This window comes from Tenebrio molitor, chromosome 2, assembly GCF_963966145.1.
Source record: "Tenebrio molitor chromosome 2, icTenMoli1.1, whole genome shotgun sequence".
Lineage (NCBI taxonomy): Eukaryota > Metazoa > Arthropoda > Insecta > Coleoptera > Tenebrionidae > Tenebrio > Tenebrio molitor.
The window spans coordinates 28,805,019-28,825,320 of NC_091047.1; the positions used below are offsets into that span (position 1 = coordinate 28,805,019).

The 20,302-nt window shown below is 33.0% G+C and overlaps 1 protein-coding gene and 1 long non-coding RNA gene across 2 annotated transcripts; one reads left to right on the forward strand and one right to left on the reverse strand.

The window, feature by feature from the left end:
* Positions 1-6,753: 6,753 nt before the first annotated feature.
* On the reverse strand, positions 6,754-10,415 carry LOC138123723 (uncharacterized). The gene is made up of 4 exons (XM_069038517.1): positions 8,038-10,415; positions 7,778-7,985; positions 7,365-7,723; positions 6,754-7,304 (listed from the first exon to the last, which is right to left on the reverse strand). The coding sequence occupies exons 1-4, from the start codon at positions 8,254-8,256 to the stop codon at positions 6,816-6,818; spliced, it is 1,275 nt and encodes a 424-aa protein (XP_068894618.1). The 5' UTR covers positions 8,257-10,415; the 3' UTR covers positions 6,754-6,815.
* A 30-nt stretch (positions 10,416-10,445) lies between these two features.
* On the forward strand, positions 10,446-19,021 carry LOC138123724 (uncharacterized). Its single transcript, XR_011156891.1, has 3 exons — positions 10,446-12,983; positions 14,320-18,261; positions 18,326-19,021. It is a non-coding gene; the product is annotated as an uncharacterized lncRNA (long non-coding RNA).
* The last annotated feature ends 1,281 nt before the right edge of the window (positions 19,022-20,302 follow it).

A 20,302-nucleotide genomic window follows, 5' to 3' on the forward strand; every position in this document is an offset into this window, starting at 1 on the left:
TCAGTTGTCAAAATTTCTAAACCATACCTTAGCTACTCTTAACCAAGCTTAAGTTAATTTGACAGTTTTTTTGAAAATATCAATCATAATGACAGTAAATGTGCATTTACATTGACACTTTTTGAAATGACAATAGCAGACTGCCCAGGATTCCATGTCCCTCATTGTACGGCAACATTGAATAATTTCTTCCTGTTGCTCGTAGCTCGTTCAACTATTTTTAAGGTAACCAAAGTTTGAAAAGACCAATGGAGTACTCTTGTAAATAATTTAATGTTTCTCGAGCTGTGTGAGCTGTGGCGCCAACATGCTGGAAGTATCCAGTTTGAACTTCTTCATCATCAAGCTCATTGATGAATGGTTCCAGTATTTGTGCTCTGTACCTTTGTTCATTGATAGTTCCATAAAAAAATATTGATCCAATCAGTCTTCTACGTGAAACTGCTATCCACACGCCAATTTTCGAAACATGCAAAGGAGTCTCTACAAATAGGTGTGGATTCTGAGCACTCCAAATTCTGAAATTCAGAGATAACGTCTCCTGACAGGTGGAACAACGCCTCGCCGCTGAAGAAAGAAACGTCTAGCAAATGGTCATTATTGTGGTGATTTTGAAACCAATTACAATATTCAACTCGACTTTGATAATCTGAAGGTCGGAGTTCTTGTACAACGCTGATCTAAGAAGAATGCAGTTGTAGCCTATTTTTAATGATTTTGTGACAAGTGCTTCGTGGTACACCAGATAGCTGCGATAAACGGGCTACAGTTATCTGTGGAGTCTCTTCCACTGTTTCTCTCAAATCCTCGACTATTTTATCAGATACTGGTGGCCGTCCTGACGATTTACCCTTGCTAACTTTAAAAGGGTGTCTCCGTAAAAAATTTACCAAGTCACTGTCTTGTTCCGCCGTTGAAGCCCTTTTCCGCCTCGAACCTTGCCTCCTAATTATTGTTCCAGTTTGAGCAATTTTATTTTTCGCCCGCAACACAGTGCTACTGCTAACACCCAGTTCGGCAGCAATGTTTCTAATGATACCACCATCATGTATTCGGGTTTGCAGAATGGTTTTTTGAAAATCTGTTAATTGTGGCATTTTTCAATTGTCACAATGACGTTATTGAAATGTTGAAAATTAAATAATGACAATGTATAATTCATAGAAATTTATACACAGCACAAATTTCTAGTGTAGTCGTTTTTTATGATCACGATGGTACTTGCAATTTGTATTGAAAAATACAGATTTTTGGTATTTATTAATTCTGATTAACTGCGACAAATGGAATATAAGGAACGAAAACTCAACTGAGAAGCGCAAACGAAGACTCGACTGAGAAGCGGGAACAAAAGGTCATTAATATCAGAAGTGATCGTGAAAACGAAGTAAAATAAGACATCGGTTTCAAAAAAGCGACACAGTAATTTTTTTTCCAAGGCTGGCTTGACCCGACAATCATTTATAGAGACCCCGTATATTTTTTCGTTGAGGATAACCTTTGCAATAATGCTCTGATTTAATTTTATTTTTGCGAATTGTTTGTTTCGATAAAGACTAAAGACAGGTTTATTTATTTTGGTCTCAGTCGGATCAGTGGTTTGGGAAATATCCACAATTATTTTCGTTTACGATAATTTCTTTAAAAATGTACCGATTAAAATGGTTTTTTGTGCAAAATATTTGTCTTAGTGAAGACTCAAGTCCTCTTCATTTTGGTGCTAATAGTCAATTTTGCACATATTTTCTACCAATAACAATATTGTCTAATAATAACTAAGAGTTTCTGACAAATAATATTGAAATTTTTCAAATAAAAAACTATTTTGAAAAATAAATTTGGAAGATGGAAGTCATATGGTGCTCAGTTCCAATATTTTTTCTGTATCTTTTTTGACCATTTATTTCAAGTATCTGTTTTAATTTTCTTGTATTTCAATTCATTGCAACTTTTCTTATGTTTATATTATCTCTTTTTATAACTTCTTTTTTTTGTTCCCATTCCAAATAATCCTTCTCTAATTTACCATTTTTTATTCACTTTATTACTTCACAGACATGTCCGTAATGATAAATAAATCCGATCTTAATGCCGTGCTCCGTTTTATATTTAATTAATGTCAAAAAAAAAATAGTTTTAAACATCCAATAAACATTTAATGTAACATCTTTTCAATGTGTTAAAAATGGGGCGTGTGGTAATTATTTAAATTTTACTCTACTGATAATGAGTCTTTTATGCTAATGAGCATGAGTACGTAAAATATGTATATCTCCCCTGTTAACACTTTTTTTTCTTTCGGTGTGTTGTCTTACAACATTATAATATATGACACTTTCATTAACTTGTTCAAACGTTATACCTGGAAAAAGACTAATTTGCTATAAATATTCTATGTACCTACTTAATTAATTAATTTTTGACTAATAGTCTCTAAACGGATGAAGACATTTTTTTCCTTTTAGTTTGTGTTGTTATCTTTCAATTTTAAAATTTGAAACAACTGTATTCCTTCTAGAGATTAACTTTTGTCATAAATTTTCTAAATTCTTTCTCTGCCCGGTCCATTTAATATATTTTTTCCACTTTTGTTCTTCTCTTTTAAAACTGTTTTGTAGTTCTTGTTTTCAACATGTCTCCTTATGTCACATTATAGATCTGTTTATAATTAGTATTTTCAGACATTAAATTGGAAAAACACTAATTTGTAGCAGCTTAATATTTGATCTTTAATTGATCGACTTGTGATTAATATACTCTCCAAACAGATAAATAAATAATTAATCTCTTGACACAAAATATTAAACGAACAAATTATTATACAGATTGATTATGCCACTCCCTGAGGGCTGAAGCTAAGTGACAGCACATATTTGGTCAATAAATGTAACAAAAAATAGAGAGAAAGTTTGGTAGACATATCAATAACAAATTGTATAGCAATAAAAACTGTTAATAAATTCATAACAAGAGTACTAAAATAAAAAAAAATATTCAAATTATCTGCGCCTCCTTGTACCAACTGTCACTTTTGACAACTGGTCCGACATGACAATATTTCAACAGTAACAGTAAAAATAACTAAATTATTTATATAACGAAAACAAAGAGAATGAAAATTACATAATTTGCTATTTGAATTAAAAACGAACAATGTGTCTGCTCTAAAATATCTAAAAACTGTGCCAATTTATGAGACAATGCAAAAAGTGTAATTTATGTTGGAGATTTTGAAAATGAATCGTTTCTTTTTTGCGCTAATCAGAAAAAGCGTAAATGATCGATAAATCAGGGATAAAATATGGAACGATTTGTTTCAACAGTACTAAGCCCATCACTCATGCCCATCCGTTATCGCCGCAGTACTTTTTTTTTCACTACTCCTGGTCTAACTTTACCGCCAACCTTGCACTATTTTCGTTTTGGCATGACACAGGGAAAGCAGCTTTCGGTTTTTAAAAAGCCGTCCAACAGGATAAGGTCGTAATAAAGCGACCGTTTAATAGCGTAATTTTCCATAATAGCCATAAGGAAAAAATCCTTTCAGTTCAACGAAACTGGATATTTCTGTTCCGTACGTTCATAATTTTATGAATGAATAACAACAAAATCAAATACAAATACGAGTATGTATCTATAGTACATATCAGAAATAAAACTTTGTTGTTTCGGTATTGGTCTTGAAAACACATTTTTTAATTAATTTTTGGATCAATCTAGGCTAGGCAGTTCCTCAGTCCCAAATAAAAAAGAAGTTTTTTTTTTTCAAAATATAATAACAGCGGAAATAATAGACCGAGTGTCCACCCGAAAATTTCCGAAGGGACTGTTTCTGGGGTCTTTAATGTTTTCATTTTAGGGTGCGCACCGATGTAGATTAATAGAGGTGTTGGATTCTCTCATGGGTTGTGACCTTGGAAATATCTGCCCGAAGGCAGCGATCAACCAGTGAAAAATCTGTAAATGAAAACTGAAAACGTCGACTACTTTACATGTAAATAGACGAGAGAGAGAGACAAAACTTAACTAATGACGATGTTTTCCGGTCGGTTTGTAGCGCCTACTTAAGGCGCAGATATTACTCATAGCCCATGAGAAAATCCAAGACCTCTACAGCTGACACATCATTACTCCGCCCCCAACCAATCCAACTTAAAATTTTTGAATTTTTAGTATGTATTCGTATGTATACATATCAAAATAATGATAAGTAGCAAACGAAAGTTTTTTAGATATTTGACTTTAAAAATTAAATAATTGTTTCATGGATTAGAGAATGAAGTTGGCCTGGTTTAACACCAATAATTTTTCAAATTGTTCAAATTGAGTTGGAGAATCTGCTCTACTGTTGTATAAATAATAAATGGTAACAATTTTAAATATTTCTTTTAACTAAAATTATTCTCAATTGCATAATGAAATACAGGGTTATTATAAATGTTTCTAACATCTAGTTGGCGTAGCGGCGCACCTAAATAAAGCACACAGCCACCTACGATGCTAGAAACATTTATAATAAGAAGTGATAACTCTGTATTTCTTCCTTGTTAAGGCTTTGAATACTTGCCCTAACAAGGCTGACTTATCAAATAAAAAATCATGTACCCCAAAAACTTTCCTTTGTAGTCCTCTTTCATATTCCGTCATTTAAAAATGGGGTGGTAGGGAGTGGATGGGGGAGGAGTAATGACATGACAACTATACTAGGTTACCTCCCCCTCTGCGCTGACTCTCATCCTAAATTTTCAAATTTGTAACTAAACTATGAACAGATAAACCCAACCAAAATTGTCCTGAGAACACCCGGTATAATTAATCGAAAGATGATATTTTCTTATTTTTGTGCAAAAGAATTCCTAAACAGTCTTAGTTTACTAGTGGTGCTGTGAAAAGTCTGTTGTTGTTTTAATACTTTGTTCAAAATGAAGACTTCTTTTTTCGTTTCAAAACTTTTTGAATGTCTGATCAACGAATTAACCAAAACTATCTAGAAAAAATATCTAATAAGATCGCAACAAAGCGTAACAACAAACCATCTAACAGCGTAATTTTCCATAATAGCCACAAGGAAAAAGTCCTGTCACTCCACCGGAACCGGATATTTCTATTCCCCCGTACGTTTATAATTTTATGAATGAATAAGAACAATTCAGTCATGGCGCGATAACAGTTCGCGTAATTTTTATCGAATTTATCTCTTATCCCAGGATGTTGTAGTCAATTTGTGGCGAATTTTGTCAACCAAACCGCACTCGTCCGTGCTTCTTCCGCTTCCAAGACAGCACAAAGCGACATGACTCTCGTTTTAAAGAGGTCAATAAAATAATAGTGAATCATGAGTGGGTGGTTTTGTAAATATCCATTCACAAAATGTGACGAATGGTTTATTTTGTGGGGTTTTGCGATACCAGCCCCAGACGAACCTACTCTGTGGTTTCTCTGACACTTACTCACCCGCAATGTTGACAAACAGAGATAGACTCGGTTGTCAAAGAGCCGGAAGAGGAGAAAGATCTTGCGTGACGCCGAGATCTGTATCTGTCGAGAGTCATTCATTAAGAATCGTCGAATCATATCCAGAGAAAATCAATCGGAGGCAAATCTGTACAAGATCGGCGCCAGATTTGTCCACTCCAAGTCCATACACGCAAAATCTCCCAAATCGAAGTACTTTTGATCTCGACTCCAAATCTCTACGAGGTGAATTCAGTTGGACCAAATCTGCACGGTACAAGGACCAGAGCTGGTCGTTTCTCGTCCGCAGACTTGGAAAATCATCAATGGCATTTCAATGGTCCTTCAGTATCTTTCACTACGCAGGTGTGAACCTCACAGGATGTGAATCCTGTGGCATTCTTAGAAGCAGCGATAGGATCGATCGGCTTATCGTCAATATCTTGCCCTATTTTGATACGGCTGTTTATGCTATAATTGGTGTATCGCAAATAAAATAATTTCCAATCTAATCATAATCGAGGCACTTTAAAAGACTAAAGTGTTACTGGGAATTGTTTATTTTTATTCTAGAAAAGGGGCGTGAATGATAAGGACGCAGCTATCGCCTTCTAGATAAGACACTTTTCGAAAAAAGTAGAAATGCTAATTATCGTGTGTTAAAGTAGAATTATTGCAGGAAATAATTAGTATTGAATAAGTAATTTCATAAATTGGATTGTCTGAAAAATGGGAACAAACAGAATGTGGCCACAAAAATATCATTATCCTTGTGTTGTTTAATTCCGCGTTAATAATTAAGACAGACGCAAATGGATATCATAAAGGATATAAATATTTACTATTTTAGACATTATCTATATTTATAGATAATTCCATTGACAAGTATTTGTTTATGATAAATGAAACCTACTTAAAAATGATTCATTGTCCGTGTGATACGTGAATTGCCATAAAAGACGACATTTTTATTTATTTGTTGGATTTCATTTTTTTTTAAACTATAAAAATTCTCCTGTCAAGAGTGAAAGTCGTCCTTTGAACATATTTTCATTTATTGGTTTGACATTTAAGAAATTCTCTACTTTTCGGCATATTTTAATCGTCCCGTTTATTATTACTAGGGCCCGGATTTTAGGCAATTAAAAAGTCGGAAATAGGTGCCTAAAATAGTCCCTTAAACTACTGCAAATAGTCCCTTAAAAACTGAAAATAAGCCATACTAGGTCCTTAAAGTTGTGGTTAATTAAATTAAAAAATGTGTTTTTAAAGTTTTAAGTAGGTACACACAACAAGATATTTACTAATTATTTTTTATTAATTAATATACAATACTACAAGTTTGTTAGTTATTTACATTGTTACGTATTTACATTGCATACAAGATATTGCTCTAAATTTTCTACTTTAAAACATTGTCGGTTATCCACCAAAATGGACTTATATTTTGAAAAATTTCTTTCTACCTCGCAAGAGGTAATGGGCGCAAATTTGTAATAAATTTCTTCCATTTTGGTGTCATGTTCCGGCACATCTTCACCTCTAAAAATTCTTGCCAATTCTAGAAGAAATTTGTATCCAGGATTTTTTTCAGTAACATCTTCAAGTTTTTTTAATGCTACTGCTGCTACAGGGCCTGGAGATTTTTTTAGGGAGGTAAATACGTTTTCAACAATTTTGATTGAATCGGTTAAAGGTAACCCATTTTTTTCCAATTGAGTAATACTTTCGCAGATTATTTTAAAATTACTGCGAACATAAATTAATTGGTTTTTTATTCCGGGTTTCTTCATTATAGACTGTGCTTTTTGAATAGCAACAGCAGAACTTCCATCAAAGGACATGACAACCTGTGAGTAGTTAAAAACAGTTTAACAATCAATTAATTTGCTTATCTTTTATATACTTACTTCTTTAATGGAATCAAAGTGTTCGCTGTAAAACATAGCAGCCTGAAGCCATGTTCCCCATCGTGTTAAAATTGGCTGTGGAGGCAGTGGCATTTCTTTTAGTTTTTCTTTGTACATTTCAACTCTCAAAGGTGCCTTAACGAAAATTTTTTTCACGTTCGAAATTAAATTATCCACATCTTCATATTGATAGCGAATTTTTTCAGCCACTAGATTTAAAGCATGCGCTAAGCATGTGACATGCACAATTTTTGGATAAAACACCTTAAGGTGTCTACCAGATTTTATCATATATGGTGCTCCATCCGTTACAAACAAAAGAAACTTTTCAGCAACAACTCTGGTACTCCACAAGATTTCTACGCATAGAAATTTTAAATCAAAATAAATTTAAAAAAGTGAAAAACCCTTACCTAAAGATTGATTTACGAATCTAGCTATTGTCTCATGATTTGTTCTTTCTAATTGTTTAGACGCCAAAAGATAAGATTTTCCAGGTTCATCTTCTGAAAGTTTCCCAACCAGACAATTCGCCACACATCGCCCAAGTGCATCTGTTGTTTCGTCAACTGAAACCCATATGTTAAAAGGATCCAGCTCATTCCGAATGCGGTCAATAGTCTAAAAGTGAAAATAATTTTAAATTAAATATTAAAAGATAGTATGTTCATACATCTTTGTAGCATTTTGGTAAATAATTTTTCCGTAAAGTAGACTCATCCGGAATTTTTCTACCACAATATTTTGTCAGAAAATTCTGAAACGCAGGATTTTGTAGTTTGTGCCATGGTATATTGGCAGCTAAAAAGACGTTACAAAGTTCCATATTGAATGTACTATTTGCCGATTCCTCCAAGTTCTGTGTCAGCAACGTTTGCCGAAGCGGTGTCATAATGTTCTCTTTATGGATGGCCGTTTGCTCATGCTGTTGCAAGTGACATTTTTTTTCGCATATAAACTACAAAAAATAAAATTTTCAAATAAGTAAAAAATATAAAATGACATATTTTTAATTATGCTTAACTTACCAGTTTACCACAAGCTTTACAAAACATTTCTCGGGTTGATTTTATTTCATATAAATCTTTCTTGCTTGTCCACTGTAATATTTTTTCGCGTAAACTAATTTTTTGTTTCGGCATTATGTTCACTTTAAACAGGTTCACAAGAAACACGACCACTGCACGGAGATAAAGTAAACGAGAAATGACAAATTTGTAATGCTTATATTTACGTCTCCCACCAAATTTCAGAGGAGATGGTTAATTTTATATTTCTTAAATTTTTAGAAAATGACACCCTTAAGGTTTCTCTTATTGTTTCACTTCGGGATTTTAATTTTCGTTTTTATGGCAAGGACCATTTTATAAACGTTAAAGCTTCTAACAATACCTAAGTATCAGAAAACATTAGACCGCGTATACCTGCACCCCTTCGAACAGAGGCAAACAGATAAACTCTGTAATTTATGCCAGTCCAGTCTAATGGTTTGTGGTACTTAGGTATTGTCGGAGTATTTACCGCTGACATCATGGTCCCAACCGTAAAAGCGAAAAAGTAATTCCTGTATTGTACTGCACTTTGTACATTTCAGTAATTACATCTCCTTAAATTTTAAAATCATAAAGCATTGTAAATTTTATTGAGGTACCACTTTTACATTTTCAATACCGTAAACTTCCCAGAATTCGAAAATTGGGAAAAAACCGCAAAAATGAAATTGATTTTTGGTCATTTTAGGCATGTTCAGGCAGTTAAAAGGTAAAATAGGTATTTAAAGGGCATTTTAGGCCGAATAGGCAGAATCAAATATGGCTCTAATTACTCTAATTAAGCCAGAAATCATTTATAGACAAGTTTCATACATGTGCCTTAAAAAATAAAAATAGTCCATTTTGCCTAAAATCCGGGCCCTAATTATTACCATTTTAAACATCTCGCAAACTTTTGAAAAATTTGTTTTTTAAATATATCTGCGACTGTGCACATATTGATGAACGGAAATGACGTGAAGACTTGGTTTGCCCCGATATTATTCACTAGATCCAAACCAAGTGGTTTGCATGTGGTCATTTACAATTTAAATAAATTTATACTGTGACGCTTTTCTGTTGTATATTTTTAAATCTTTTTTTAATTTATTGCGTGTGCAATAATTTTCAATACGAGCAGAAATGATTAATGTACATGAGGCTTATCAAACACTAATCTTATTTACCTATCTATTATCTGCCTTTTTATTTACTTTTTTCCTCTATATCGGAGGTATTATCAAATTCTACAACGTGGAGCTGACTTGGTTTTTTTCTCTGTTACAAAGTTAAAGGAAAGTCGCTTGGACATATCGAATACATCTTCAAGTCCGCGTTATCTATACGCGGAAAAATCTATCACCTACGCTGAGCAAACATCGCCCATAAAATTGAAAAGTGAACATTTAAATGGAACAACATTGATTGTTTTTATACAGTTTTTATTTAGACAAAATATATCTTATCAAATTAAATATTTTGTTGGAAAATCATATTTACGGGATTTACCGAGTGTTTTCATTTTGAACTCCAAGCGAGGTGAAAATGTTGTTGCAAAATACAAAGTCTGATTATTGATAACGTTTTACTTATTTGTATTAATCTTTCGATAATTCAACGCCATAATAAACGAATCAATGACATTGTAGGTTTTTCCAACAAATACTAATTAAAATCAGATGTAATTAATAATACTTAATTTCGCACATCATTTCCAAGAAAACAACAGTATTGCCAAAAAATTCTCACGACTTGTGGTTTTACCCTTGAAAACACTTTTACAAAAATGTTTCCGAGTCTCAAAGTTTGAAATTGTTAAACTTCAGAAAAAAAGTGCCAACTTTTTAAATTCTATAGGATCTGTAATTTAGGTTTTCACGTTGAGTCATAGCTGACCATAATTCCTACACGTTATTTTATTGCTTCTTTATTTTTTGTTTTGTATTTAATCTTTCCTTCAACTAACAATTAAAATCCAAAATTATCCTTTGAAACTAAGATTTTTTTTTCATTTTCAAAAATTTCATGTAAACTGTCCAATAAAAAAAAAAACATATTTCTAGGTAGTCAATGTTATGTGAACAATATCTCCAGAAACTTACCAATTAATGCTGACGTGTTCCGATAAAGTAACTTTTCTTGTCAAACATTTTCATTGTTCAACGTTGAAAGTCAATTCTGAGTTTTTCTAATTTTTATTTTAGTTGATTTAGCCTTAAAGAAGTTACCTGGAGTGGTAAAATTTTGAATTACTTAAAATCATAACACGGTACTTTTTTAGACTATTCGTTAATTAATTAAACTTCTTGTTCTGAGTGAAAATAACTGAATTCTTTTGTTGAAACATCTACGGAATAGTTTTATTTTAGAAAGTTTCAAGAGGTTGATCACTTCTTTTTAAATAAAAAAAAATTAAACATCTAAAAATTAGCACTGCACACACATTAGAGTCTGTTCTGAGGTTTTATAATTAAGATTTCAATCGCTGAAGGTTAATCATGTTTTGTTAAATCTGAATATATCTTTATGTTAGAATCAAAAAGATAATTGTTTATTTTTCAATCAAAATTTTATTATTTTTAACCAGTCTTTTTTAGCATAACACACCTACCTTGTTTATATAAACTTAATATTATGAAGGTTTTTTTTTTGTTTTGCATGCTACGTCACAGCACAATTTTAAATTAAATTATAACTTAAAATCTTTGGTTTCAGCAAGTACTTTGTTTAATAGACATGCAAACCAATCTTCAATTATCTACCGAATTAGGAAGTTTTTTTGGTCGTACTGTGCTTTGTTCCAAGGATTTTTTTGTGAAAATTTCTGTGTAAAATTAGAATTTCACAAATCGAATAGAAAACAATATAAAAAAGGAGAACATCATAGGGACGTTATTTTCGTCTACCTACAGACATCAAAATGGTGCTAAAAAACAGTGGTAGTAGTTTAGTCTTTTGACCATGGACCCATTGATGGAGGCCGGTTCACTTTTTCTTTTTAAATGGTAATGTAAATTTTTATTTTGACAGCCATTTTTTTCATTACTGTGATGTAAATGAGTTCATTGATAAGAAAATGTTTACAAAAAAATAAACAGTCATAATCACCATCACAATCACTACTAAAGTATCATTTAGCAAACTAAAATTGGTTCTTACGGTTTTTTTATCACAACACTAATACTTAATCTATACATGTTGCTCAAATTCAAAGTATAGTGGTGGACGCAGAGCGGACGTTTTCTTGCAACTGACAACGCTGGCTTGAACAAATTGTTAGTATTCCCTAAGGAAGAAATCCAGAGGATACAAATCTGGAGAACAAGGTGGCAAAGAGACTAGTACGTACCGGTGTGCCAGTCCAGTTGTTCCCGAATTGTTTTTGTACATAATTAATGTTGGTAAGAGCGTTGTGGATCGTAGATCCATCTTGTTGGAAACAGATACTACACTGGAATTCACGGGGAGTAAAATAGAACCTGCTAGATCTTGCCTAAACCAAAAATTATAATTATGGTAATTTAATGATCAGTCTGTGAAAAATTACCTCACTAATATTTCTTGTAATATCCCACAACACATTTAAATTAAGTCTTCTTTGAAATATACCCTTATATTTTGCTGAAGTCAACGTTTTCAGTTCCAAGAAGAGGTTTCCTTTGCATTGATTACCACGACATGCAATATACATAATATGTATATTGAGCAATACAGTATGTATCAAAACGACCGCACCAATTACTTGTAATCGTATAAAGTAGTGAGAGGAACGTCAAAAAAAATAATACAAATGTTCTTTCTCCTGATGCTTTTTTGTTTTTTCTTATTTTTCGAAATTTTGATTTTTTTTGTTGACATATACAAGCACATGATTAATTGACTAAGATTTATTCAAAAATTGTGTAACAAAAATTTTAAATTTCGGTTTTTAAAAAGGCAAACGGACTAAAAGAAAACTAATTTAATTAGTGAATGTTATTGCAATTGAACGAATACTCCGTCTAATGTACCTAATTGGAACAAAAAAATTTTTTCAACATTTTTGATTAAAATTTTCTAAATTTAACACGCTGTAACTTTTAATTGAAGCTGGGAAAAATTTTTTTCCAATTTTTTTATATTCTTCTCCCTGTATTCTGTACAACTGCTAATAGTTGGTGCGTTCGTTTTGAATCACCCTGTATATGTAGACCAAGTATTTGCATTGTGATAAAAAAGCCTGTAAGAATTACAATTTTTACAATAGTCTATTAGTGACTTGATTTTTTTGTTAATAATTTAATACATAATTCTTGAGCTTTTTGATTTTTTTCTTGATGAAAGTACACTATTTTTAATCCTACTGTAATGAAAAAAAAAAGTTTTATCAGGATCAGTTAATAAAATATACGTTGCAGGTTAAAAAAAGAAAGTGAATCATCGATGGGTCCATGGTAAAAGCCTAAATTATAACCTCTATTTGTTGTTTTTTCAGAACATTTTGTTTCCTGTGACGGTGTTTAAATTTTCATAACATAGAGATGTTATTCATTATAGAAATGATGGTGTTCCGTTTACACCTTGTATACGTTTTACAATTTGAGCTTATGTAAGTTATGTATTATTAAATATTTTTTTAATTATTATCAAACACATATTAAAATGTTTGTAGAACAAGTCTGTCTCAGGTTTGAAAGAGTTATGCAATTTTTCTATAAAGCGCCACTTTTTTTACAAGTGGGAAGGTTACATGCACGAGTGGAGTGTTGTAATTCTGCGTGTAAAAAAAGTGATTTCTGCACAAGCTAAATGCATAATTTTTCACATCGCTGTCTGTGTAAAATAAAATAAACTAACACGAGTGAATGCTGTAATGAAAGTGATAATGAAGCACTGTTAGGTATTCCACCAGAAATTCTTTTTTAGTTTCTTTATGTTTGTAGCCAATTAAGTAAAACTTGGCCAAGTGCGAGTGTACTAAAATATTGTATTTTACACTATCAAAGTACCCATTTCAGGTGCATAATATTGTTTGTTTGGTGTTTTTAATAGTGGCATAAGAATTATCTCATTTATAATTTCAAATGGTTAGCCCAAAACAGATAAATCTTTAATTAATGATATCATAAGGTGTCTATCTCTATAAGATAAAAATAAAAACGGTTTAATCAAAAATTCTGTAGGCAAATCTAAATGGATATTTAAAACAGTATCAGAGAAAATTACCTTATATCAACACTTTTTTTTTCATAATTATCTTATTTTGATCTATATTCACATAAATTTCCAACTATTATCTTTGTCATAAAATGCAAATAGTTAATGAAAAACTTTATGGTTATTACAAAACTTCTTTTTATTTATTTATTTTTGTAAAAATATTGTTAGTTTTTTGAAAAATTTTACGACGAATTTGTCGTCTTTGTGTTCCACCTTAACTCAACGTTGTAAATAGTCTATTAATTTTTAATTGGACATTTCCAAGCCTTAAAAATATTACAGTCTCTGCAATAATTCTCCACAAATTGTAGCGCTTATCGTCAATTTCCCATTGTTTTCAAATTCATTACCTCCACAACGTAAAACACGTTGTGTTACAAACCGAACAAACAAAAATCACCAATTATTGTTTTCATTTTTCAAATTAGATACATTTACAGGTAGAAATTGCTATTTGTGTCAAGGTGATCGCTGCTTTCTATTAAACCATAAAAATTTTCGATAACATCATCAGACGGAAATGATTAAATCTGATAAATAACTGCGCAGATAAACTGACGAAAGTACCAAAAATATTCTTAGAAAAAGGGATCACGTCTGTTGTCCAAATCGGACCTGATCGATACGAAAAGCAAATTTTAGCCTAATTGCATTTGCATTTTAATTCTGTTTGTCTGGAATTTTGCGTCGTCACTTAATTAATTCTGCTCTTGTTGCATGTGCAGTCTCCAATTGATTTCTTGAGGGAATTCTGCAATTAGTCGTATTGGATCGACTCTTTTACCCTTCAGATCAGTTATCTGGACAGATTTGCTCCGGTAAACAAAAGATAAAAATTTGGAAAATGTTTACGGTTAAAAGTTGAACACAACACGTATATTTGAGAATAGTGAACTAATCACACCTTAATTGACGCTGTAAAAGTAATTCCGCCGGTAATATCTGCCGTAATATTGTTTGGTGAGTCAATTTTATAAATAGACGTCAGTCGCAGGCATTTTCTTCAAAGCGAAACCTAGTCTGAAGGCCTCTAAGGCGCAAGGTTTTCTGCTTTTTTGGAATGAAAATCCGTTAAAAATCCCTTTCCTGCGACACTAATTAAAAAGAAATTGCATTTTTCGACCTAGGCCGCACTTTTCAATAAGAAAGGCGTCGGTGCAGTTGCAGTTTCCTGTTGCAGTCAGTTGTAAAATCGCATCAAACATAAAAATTTAGAATGTAACTAACAATAACAGGAGTAGTCAGCTGTGTAACAATTACCAATGCAGGTGTATAGTAAAATATGAAACGACCTTCACGATCTGATAGAGCAATATCAAGGCCGACACTGCACCGGTCGGAAAGAGATTTTTCTCTTGAAAATTTTCCAGAAGTTTATGAAGACGTCAATCGTTTCGGTTGTTTGGAAACGAATTAGGCGGAGAGATAAGATTATAAAATTAATTAAGTGGGTCAAAATGCACTACTAATTTATTTATATGTTCGCGTTATTTTGAACATCGTTAGATTATATTTGAATTTGGGTTAGGGGAAGTTTCAAAATCTTTCGGAATTTAAGTGACACATTTATTCGAACGAGACACCTAAAAAATGGAGGTAGCTCGCTTCGAGAATTTTTGTTTAGGATGCACAGTTTTCTTATCTGTACTATATTTGTACAATGCTGCAAATCATAAAAACGCAGACAGTGCAGGTTACTTAATAAATCAATCTTCAATTATCTACCGGATTAGGAAGTTTCTCGGTCGTACTGTGCTTCCAAGGATTTTTTTTGTGGAAATTTCTATGTAAAATTAGAATTTCGCTTTAACCCATTAAAATTGAATTATCACAGGAACTATCAGTCTCCATATATGGTATCGGCATAAATCAGAATTTATCTATCTATGGAGCAGTCCCATTCAAAAAAATAAAAAAAAAACGTTGTTAAACAATTAAAATTATCCGAAAATTTTTCTAATAAAAACAAAGTTCACCTGGCGAATTATATATACAGCCTGTCCCAAAGAAAGGAAAGAATACATCTTTCTTTCCCCCCGAGGGAGGGCGGGCTGCTGACGCTTTCCATAGCCTTTTCAGCCACACTGACGGAAAGTTCGGGATGGGTGCGGTGAGGATGGGTGCGGAAGGAAGGTGGTAGGTACTGAGGGGTAAATACTGACCCAGCATTCGGCTTATCTGTGATATGAGATCTGTGCTCATACCACGATGTGATGTAGTGGGGAAACCCCTGAAAAAACCCACTACAGATCAGGCGGCACTGGGGTTGGAACCCGGGACCTCCCGATTGCAAAGTGGCGCGCTAGGCGATTGGCTACAGTGCTTGGTGTGCCTGTTCCAGAACTGCCTCCCCATAGAAAACAGACATGTGCTGACAGCAAAAGAGTCTCCAAGATAACTAAAATTAATGTTCCCTAGCTCACATAACCGAGTTAAACACTTTTCAATTTCACCAATCCGAGAAGCTTGTTCTCCGGTATTACAGATTGCTAGACAGCAAAAATGATTATTGAAATCGCAACAAAATTCGAAATCCCGGCAACGCAAAATTGCGGTCATCCTAACTTGATGGTGCTCAACTCTGATTGGTCAAGGTTAGGATGTCTTTTTTTTCGATTATCTATGAGATAGGAGTTTCTTTCTTTAAAATTCAGATTATCCCATCTACCCAAAAACTCCTTTTTTTCTAGTGAGGCAATTCTGGGACACCTATACAGGCTGTCCCAGAACTGGCTCCCCAGAGAAAAAAGGGAGCCTTAGGGCAAATATATTAACGTGTATTTTGAAGAAAAGACGTCCTATCTCAAATGATAACCGAGAAAAGACATTCTGAAGTTGACCAATTAGAGTTGAGCATCATTAAGGTGGAATAATCGCAATTTTGCGTTGCCTAGGTTTCCTTTTTATCCGTAAACCTCTATAATTCTGTCCATTAGATTTGGTCCACTACATTTATTAGAATGATTGTTTACGTCAGTTTGACATTTGTTATACAATTTCGCTGCGATATTTAATTCAAGTGTATCATTTAACATGTATTTTTCCTCTGAGTACGTAGATATGATTCTTACTTTTGCGCGATGTGGGAACAATGCACGTGAAGCAGTAAGGTTGTACCGTGAACAATTTCCACAAAGACAAAGTCATCCGGATCATAAAACAATCCTGAAATTAATCGCTCGGGGTCGAGAAACGGGTCAGATGCAGCCAGTTCGAAGAAGAAGTTGGGGGTACTCCAAGAAATGTAAGGACTGTCGAACACGAGGAGTATTGAATGTCTTTGAGGAAGACGGCACCCGGAGTATTCGAACAGTTTCTCGTGAAATGGGTTTATCCAAGAGTTCGGTGCAGAGAGTTCCAGCTGATAATAGGAGGCACCCGTACCACTATACAGGAGTACAACATCTTCTGTCAGAGGATTATCCAATTAGGCGAGAGTTTTATCTGTGGTTAATAAACCAAAACGATGCTCCACACTTCTTGTCACGGATACTGTTTTCTGATGAGTCGTTATTTTGACGGTAAGGTTGTTCCAATAATCACAACCTTCATATCTGGGCAGAGGAAAATCCAAGAGAATTATTTCCCAGAGGTTTTCAACATAGGTTTTCTGTTAATTTGTGGACTGGGCTATTGGGCGATCGTTTGGCAAGTATAAGCGTGGTGGATCCTTCCATTTGTTAAAATTCCGAATCCCCGGCTCTAGATTGGACCGTTTCAATTCTCCTCAAGATTAACGGGGGCAAGATATGCTCAGTTCATTGGCACGGAGCTACCTGATTTACTTGAAATTGTACCTCTTGCTTATCGCATAAATGACTGGTTCCAACATTTTAGCAGAAACGTTCGGGAAATTTTGGATAACCAATATCCACAGCGCTGGATCGGTCGAGGAGGACCGCATCATTGGCCTGCCAGGTCTCCAGATCTGAATCATTTATCGGCGGCCCATAAATTCAGAGGCTGATCTGAGAGTTCGAATTCAGGAGGCTTTGTTGCAGTTACTGAAGAAATGATAACTAACGCTACTACAAGAAGTTTGTTACGTAGAGCACAATTGTGCATACAAATGAATGGTGGTCATTTCGAATTCGAACATCTGCTTTAACATTGTTACCTATTTAATATTTAAATAAATGGTTCTTTTTAGAATCGCCATTTTTATTGTTTTATTTCGAATTTTGCAATTGTCAAGTCTTGATGTTGATGACAGATAAACGTCAACGAATTTTTATATCGGAAAACGTCAAAATTCCAGTTGCCTAAACATTTTATTGATTTGTGCGATATCAGAGATTTTTTGTTGTTGTTTAGCAACCGATCGGATTTTTTAGTAACATCTGAGGACGAGCTTCCGGGATTGGTGAAATTAAAAAATTTATAACTCGGTAATTTGAGCTAGCAGAAAATTTATTTTAGTCAATTTGGAGTATCTTTTGTTGTCGGCACATGCCTGTTTTCTCTGGGGAGCCAGTTCTGGGACACCCTGTATACAATAATCAACTTTTACTTTTAGGCATTCTATACAAAAATATCTTATGAAGTTTTAATTTGCTGTTGAATCAGGAAAGGCGAATTACTTCATTCAATTTATGAGATATTATTTTTTAACTATCTACATCGGCATCGAGGCCGGATTTATTTATCATTACGGACATTTCTATTAAGTAATGATAATTTTGAAAGCACTATATTTTTATCACTTATTTTTGCTAAAAGTCCACTTTTTAGACGACATCCACTTCGGAGTTTGTTCACACATTATGGGTTACAGACAATATTGAAAACAATGAAATTATGAAGTATTGAAGCTGCAACGGAATACCGTTTCCCCCGGCGGTCACCCATTCAAAGACTGATCGCTTCCGACACCGCTTAACCTCACAGATCGAATGATGATTATGTTTATTATTGTTATTATTTATCTGTCATCTGCATTTTCTGAGTGTCTTTTTTATTCTTTTCAATTGTTTGTTAGCATTTGTAATTTCTTTCCTCTTTTGATTTTCTTCTGTGTTTTTCCTTTATAAAAATCTACCTACATATTTTTGCTTTGCATTTGTAGATTGATTTATTCTTTTTTCATGTCATTATGTTCATTTTTATCTTACCTAATTTAATCTTAATAAACAATATTTTATTAGTTCTGAGTTTACCGTACGTGAATGCATTGCTTATATTTTGTCTCAAAAAATGTTGTAACAAATTTCTTTCTTCTTCTTTTCTTCTTCCTCTTTTCATTTGTTTTTGTGTTTTTCCTTATAAAGATCTACATATTTTTGCTTTGAACTTTAAATAAACTATTATTTTTCATGTCATTATGTTTTTATCGTTTTTTTATTACAATCCTTATTGTTAAGGTCTTAATAATTATCCATAAATTTTTAACCTTAGATCAATCCTCTATTCAAAAACTTTCACTTTGTTTTCTTGTCATTTGAAGGTGAATAAAACCATCAATAAAATATCGTCCTAATTGATTTTCAATTAGTCCTTTCCGTATTTTTTATGAATCACATTTAAAATGTCAATTTTTTTTTGTCCCTCTATTGCTTCGTGACATACACACACTGTTTATTATTTTCTTCCACGTTTTAGCGAAACTTTATCAATGACGTACCTTCTAAACAGTGGAAACATCCGTGTCTCGATTTTCTTATCACATATTTTTCTCTCGTTTCACCTGCACCACAGTAAATCTAATGAAATTGTTTATTAAAAACATTATTATAAGTTGGAATATTTTTGGTAAAAAACATTTTAATCTTCATCTTTTTTAGTCTTATTGCACCAATTAACGTACCAGAGCCACTTTATTAATTTAAATTTAATTCTGTCTGTAGATAATTTTATTTTGTTTGTTAAAAACACCAACTCGTCTTTTTCTGTCGATAAATCAGTACCAAACAAAAAATGTTGCATCGGTACGCCGGCGCCGGTCCCGACACTCGGAGATTTGACACTTTCGTCTCTTCTTCTCTTCTCTTTCGTGCCAACAAAACGTTTTGAAAAAGAAGTGCATCTCGACAGAAACACTACACCCGTAGGTACCGTTTTGCAATAAATTACGTGTAATAATCGCTGCCAGAGCCTCAATAACATTTAATACCGGCACATCTTGGAGGAAGATAAAAGCACAAGGATGTATCACGTTACATAACAGACGCAAACATACATTATGTATAATTTTATCAGAGATGAGCGTAAAATATTGATTTGTGGAAGCGTGTAAGCTAGCAACAGGTCATGATCTTGTCCGGTATACTGGAGAGGATTTTATACGTAAACTGTAAATTTTAAATGTGAAAATAACAATAAGAATAAATCATCGTTAAAAATCGGAAACATGAGGATTATTGTCAAACGAAGTGTACCTACCTAAGATACATATTTCTATTTTAGTGAAGCTACTAAAATTTTCAGTAAAGAGAAATATTTTAACAGTAATGAATACAGAATGAATTAAGAAAAAAAGAAAATCAAATTAGTATTTTTTGTGTTAGGGTCTTATGAAATTTTTGAAAAATCTTATTAACATCGTAAAAAATAAAGAAATGAAATTCAGTGGATTGCAATTTAGATAAATGTATTTTTATTTTATTTCGGTTCCTGTTTTGGTTCTTTACATTTGTTGCATTTTAAACAACCCAAAAGAAATTTTATGTCTCGTACGCTGCTCGAATGTTTATTATTGTTATTAGAAAGTTA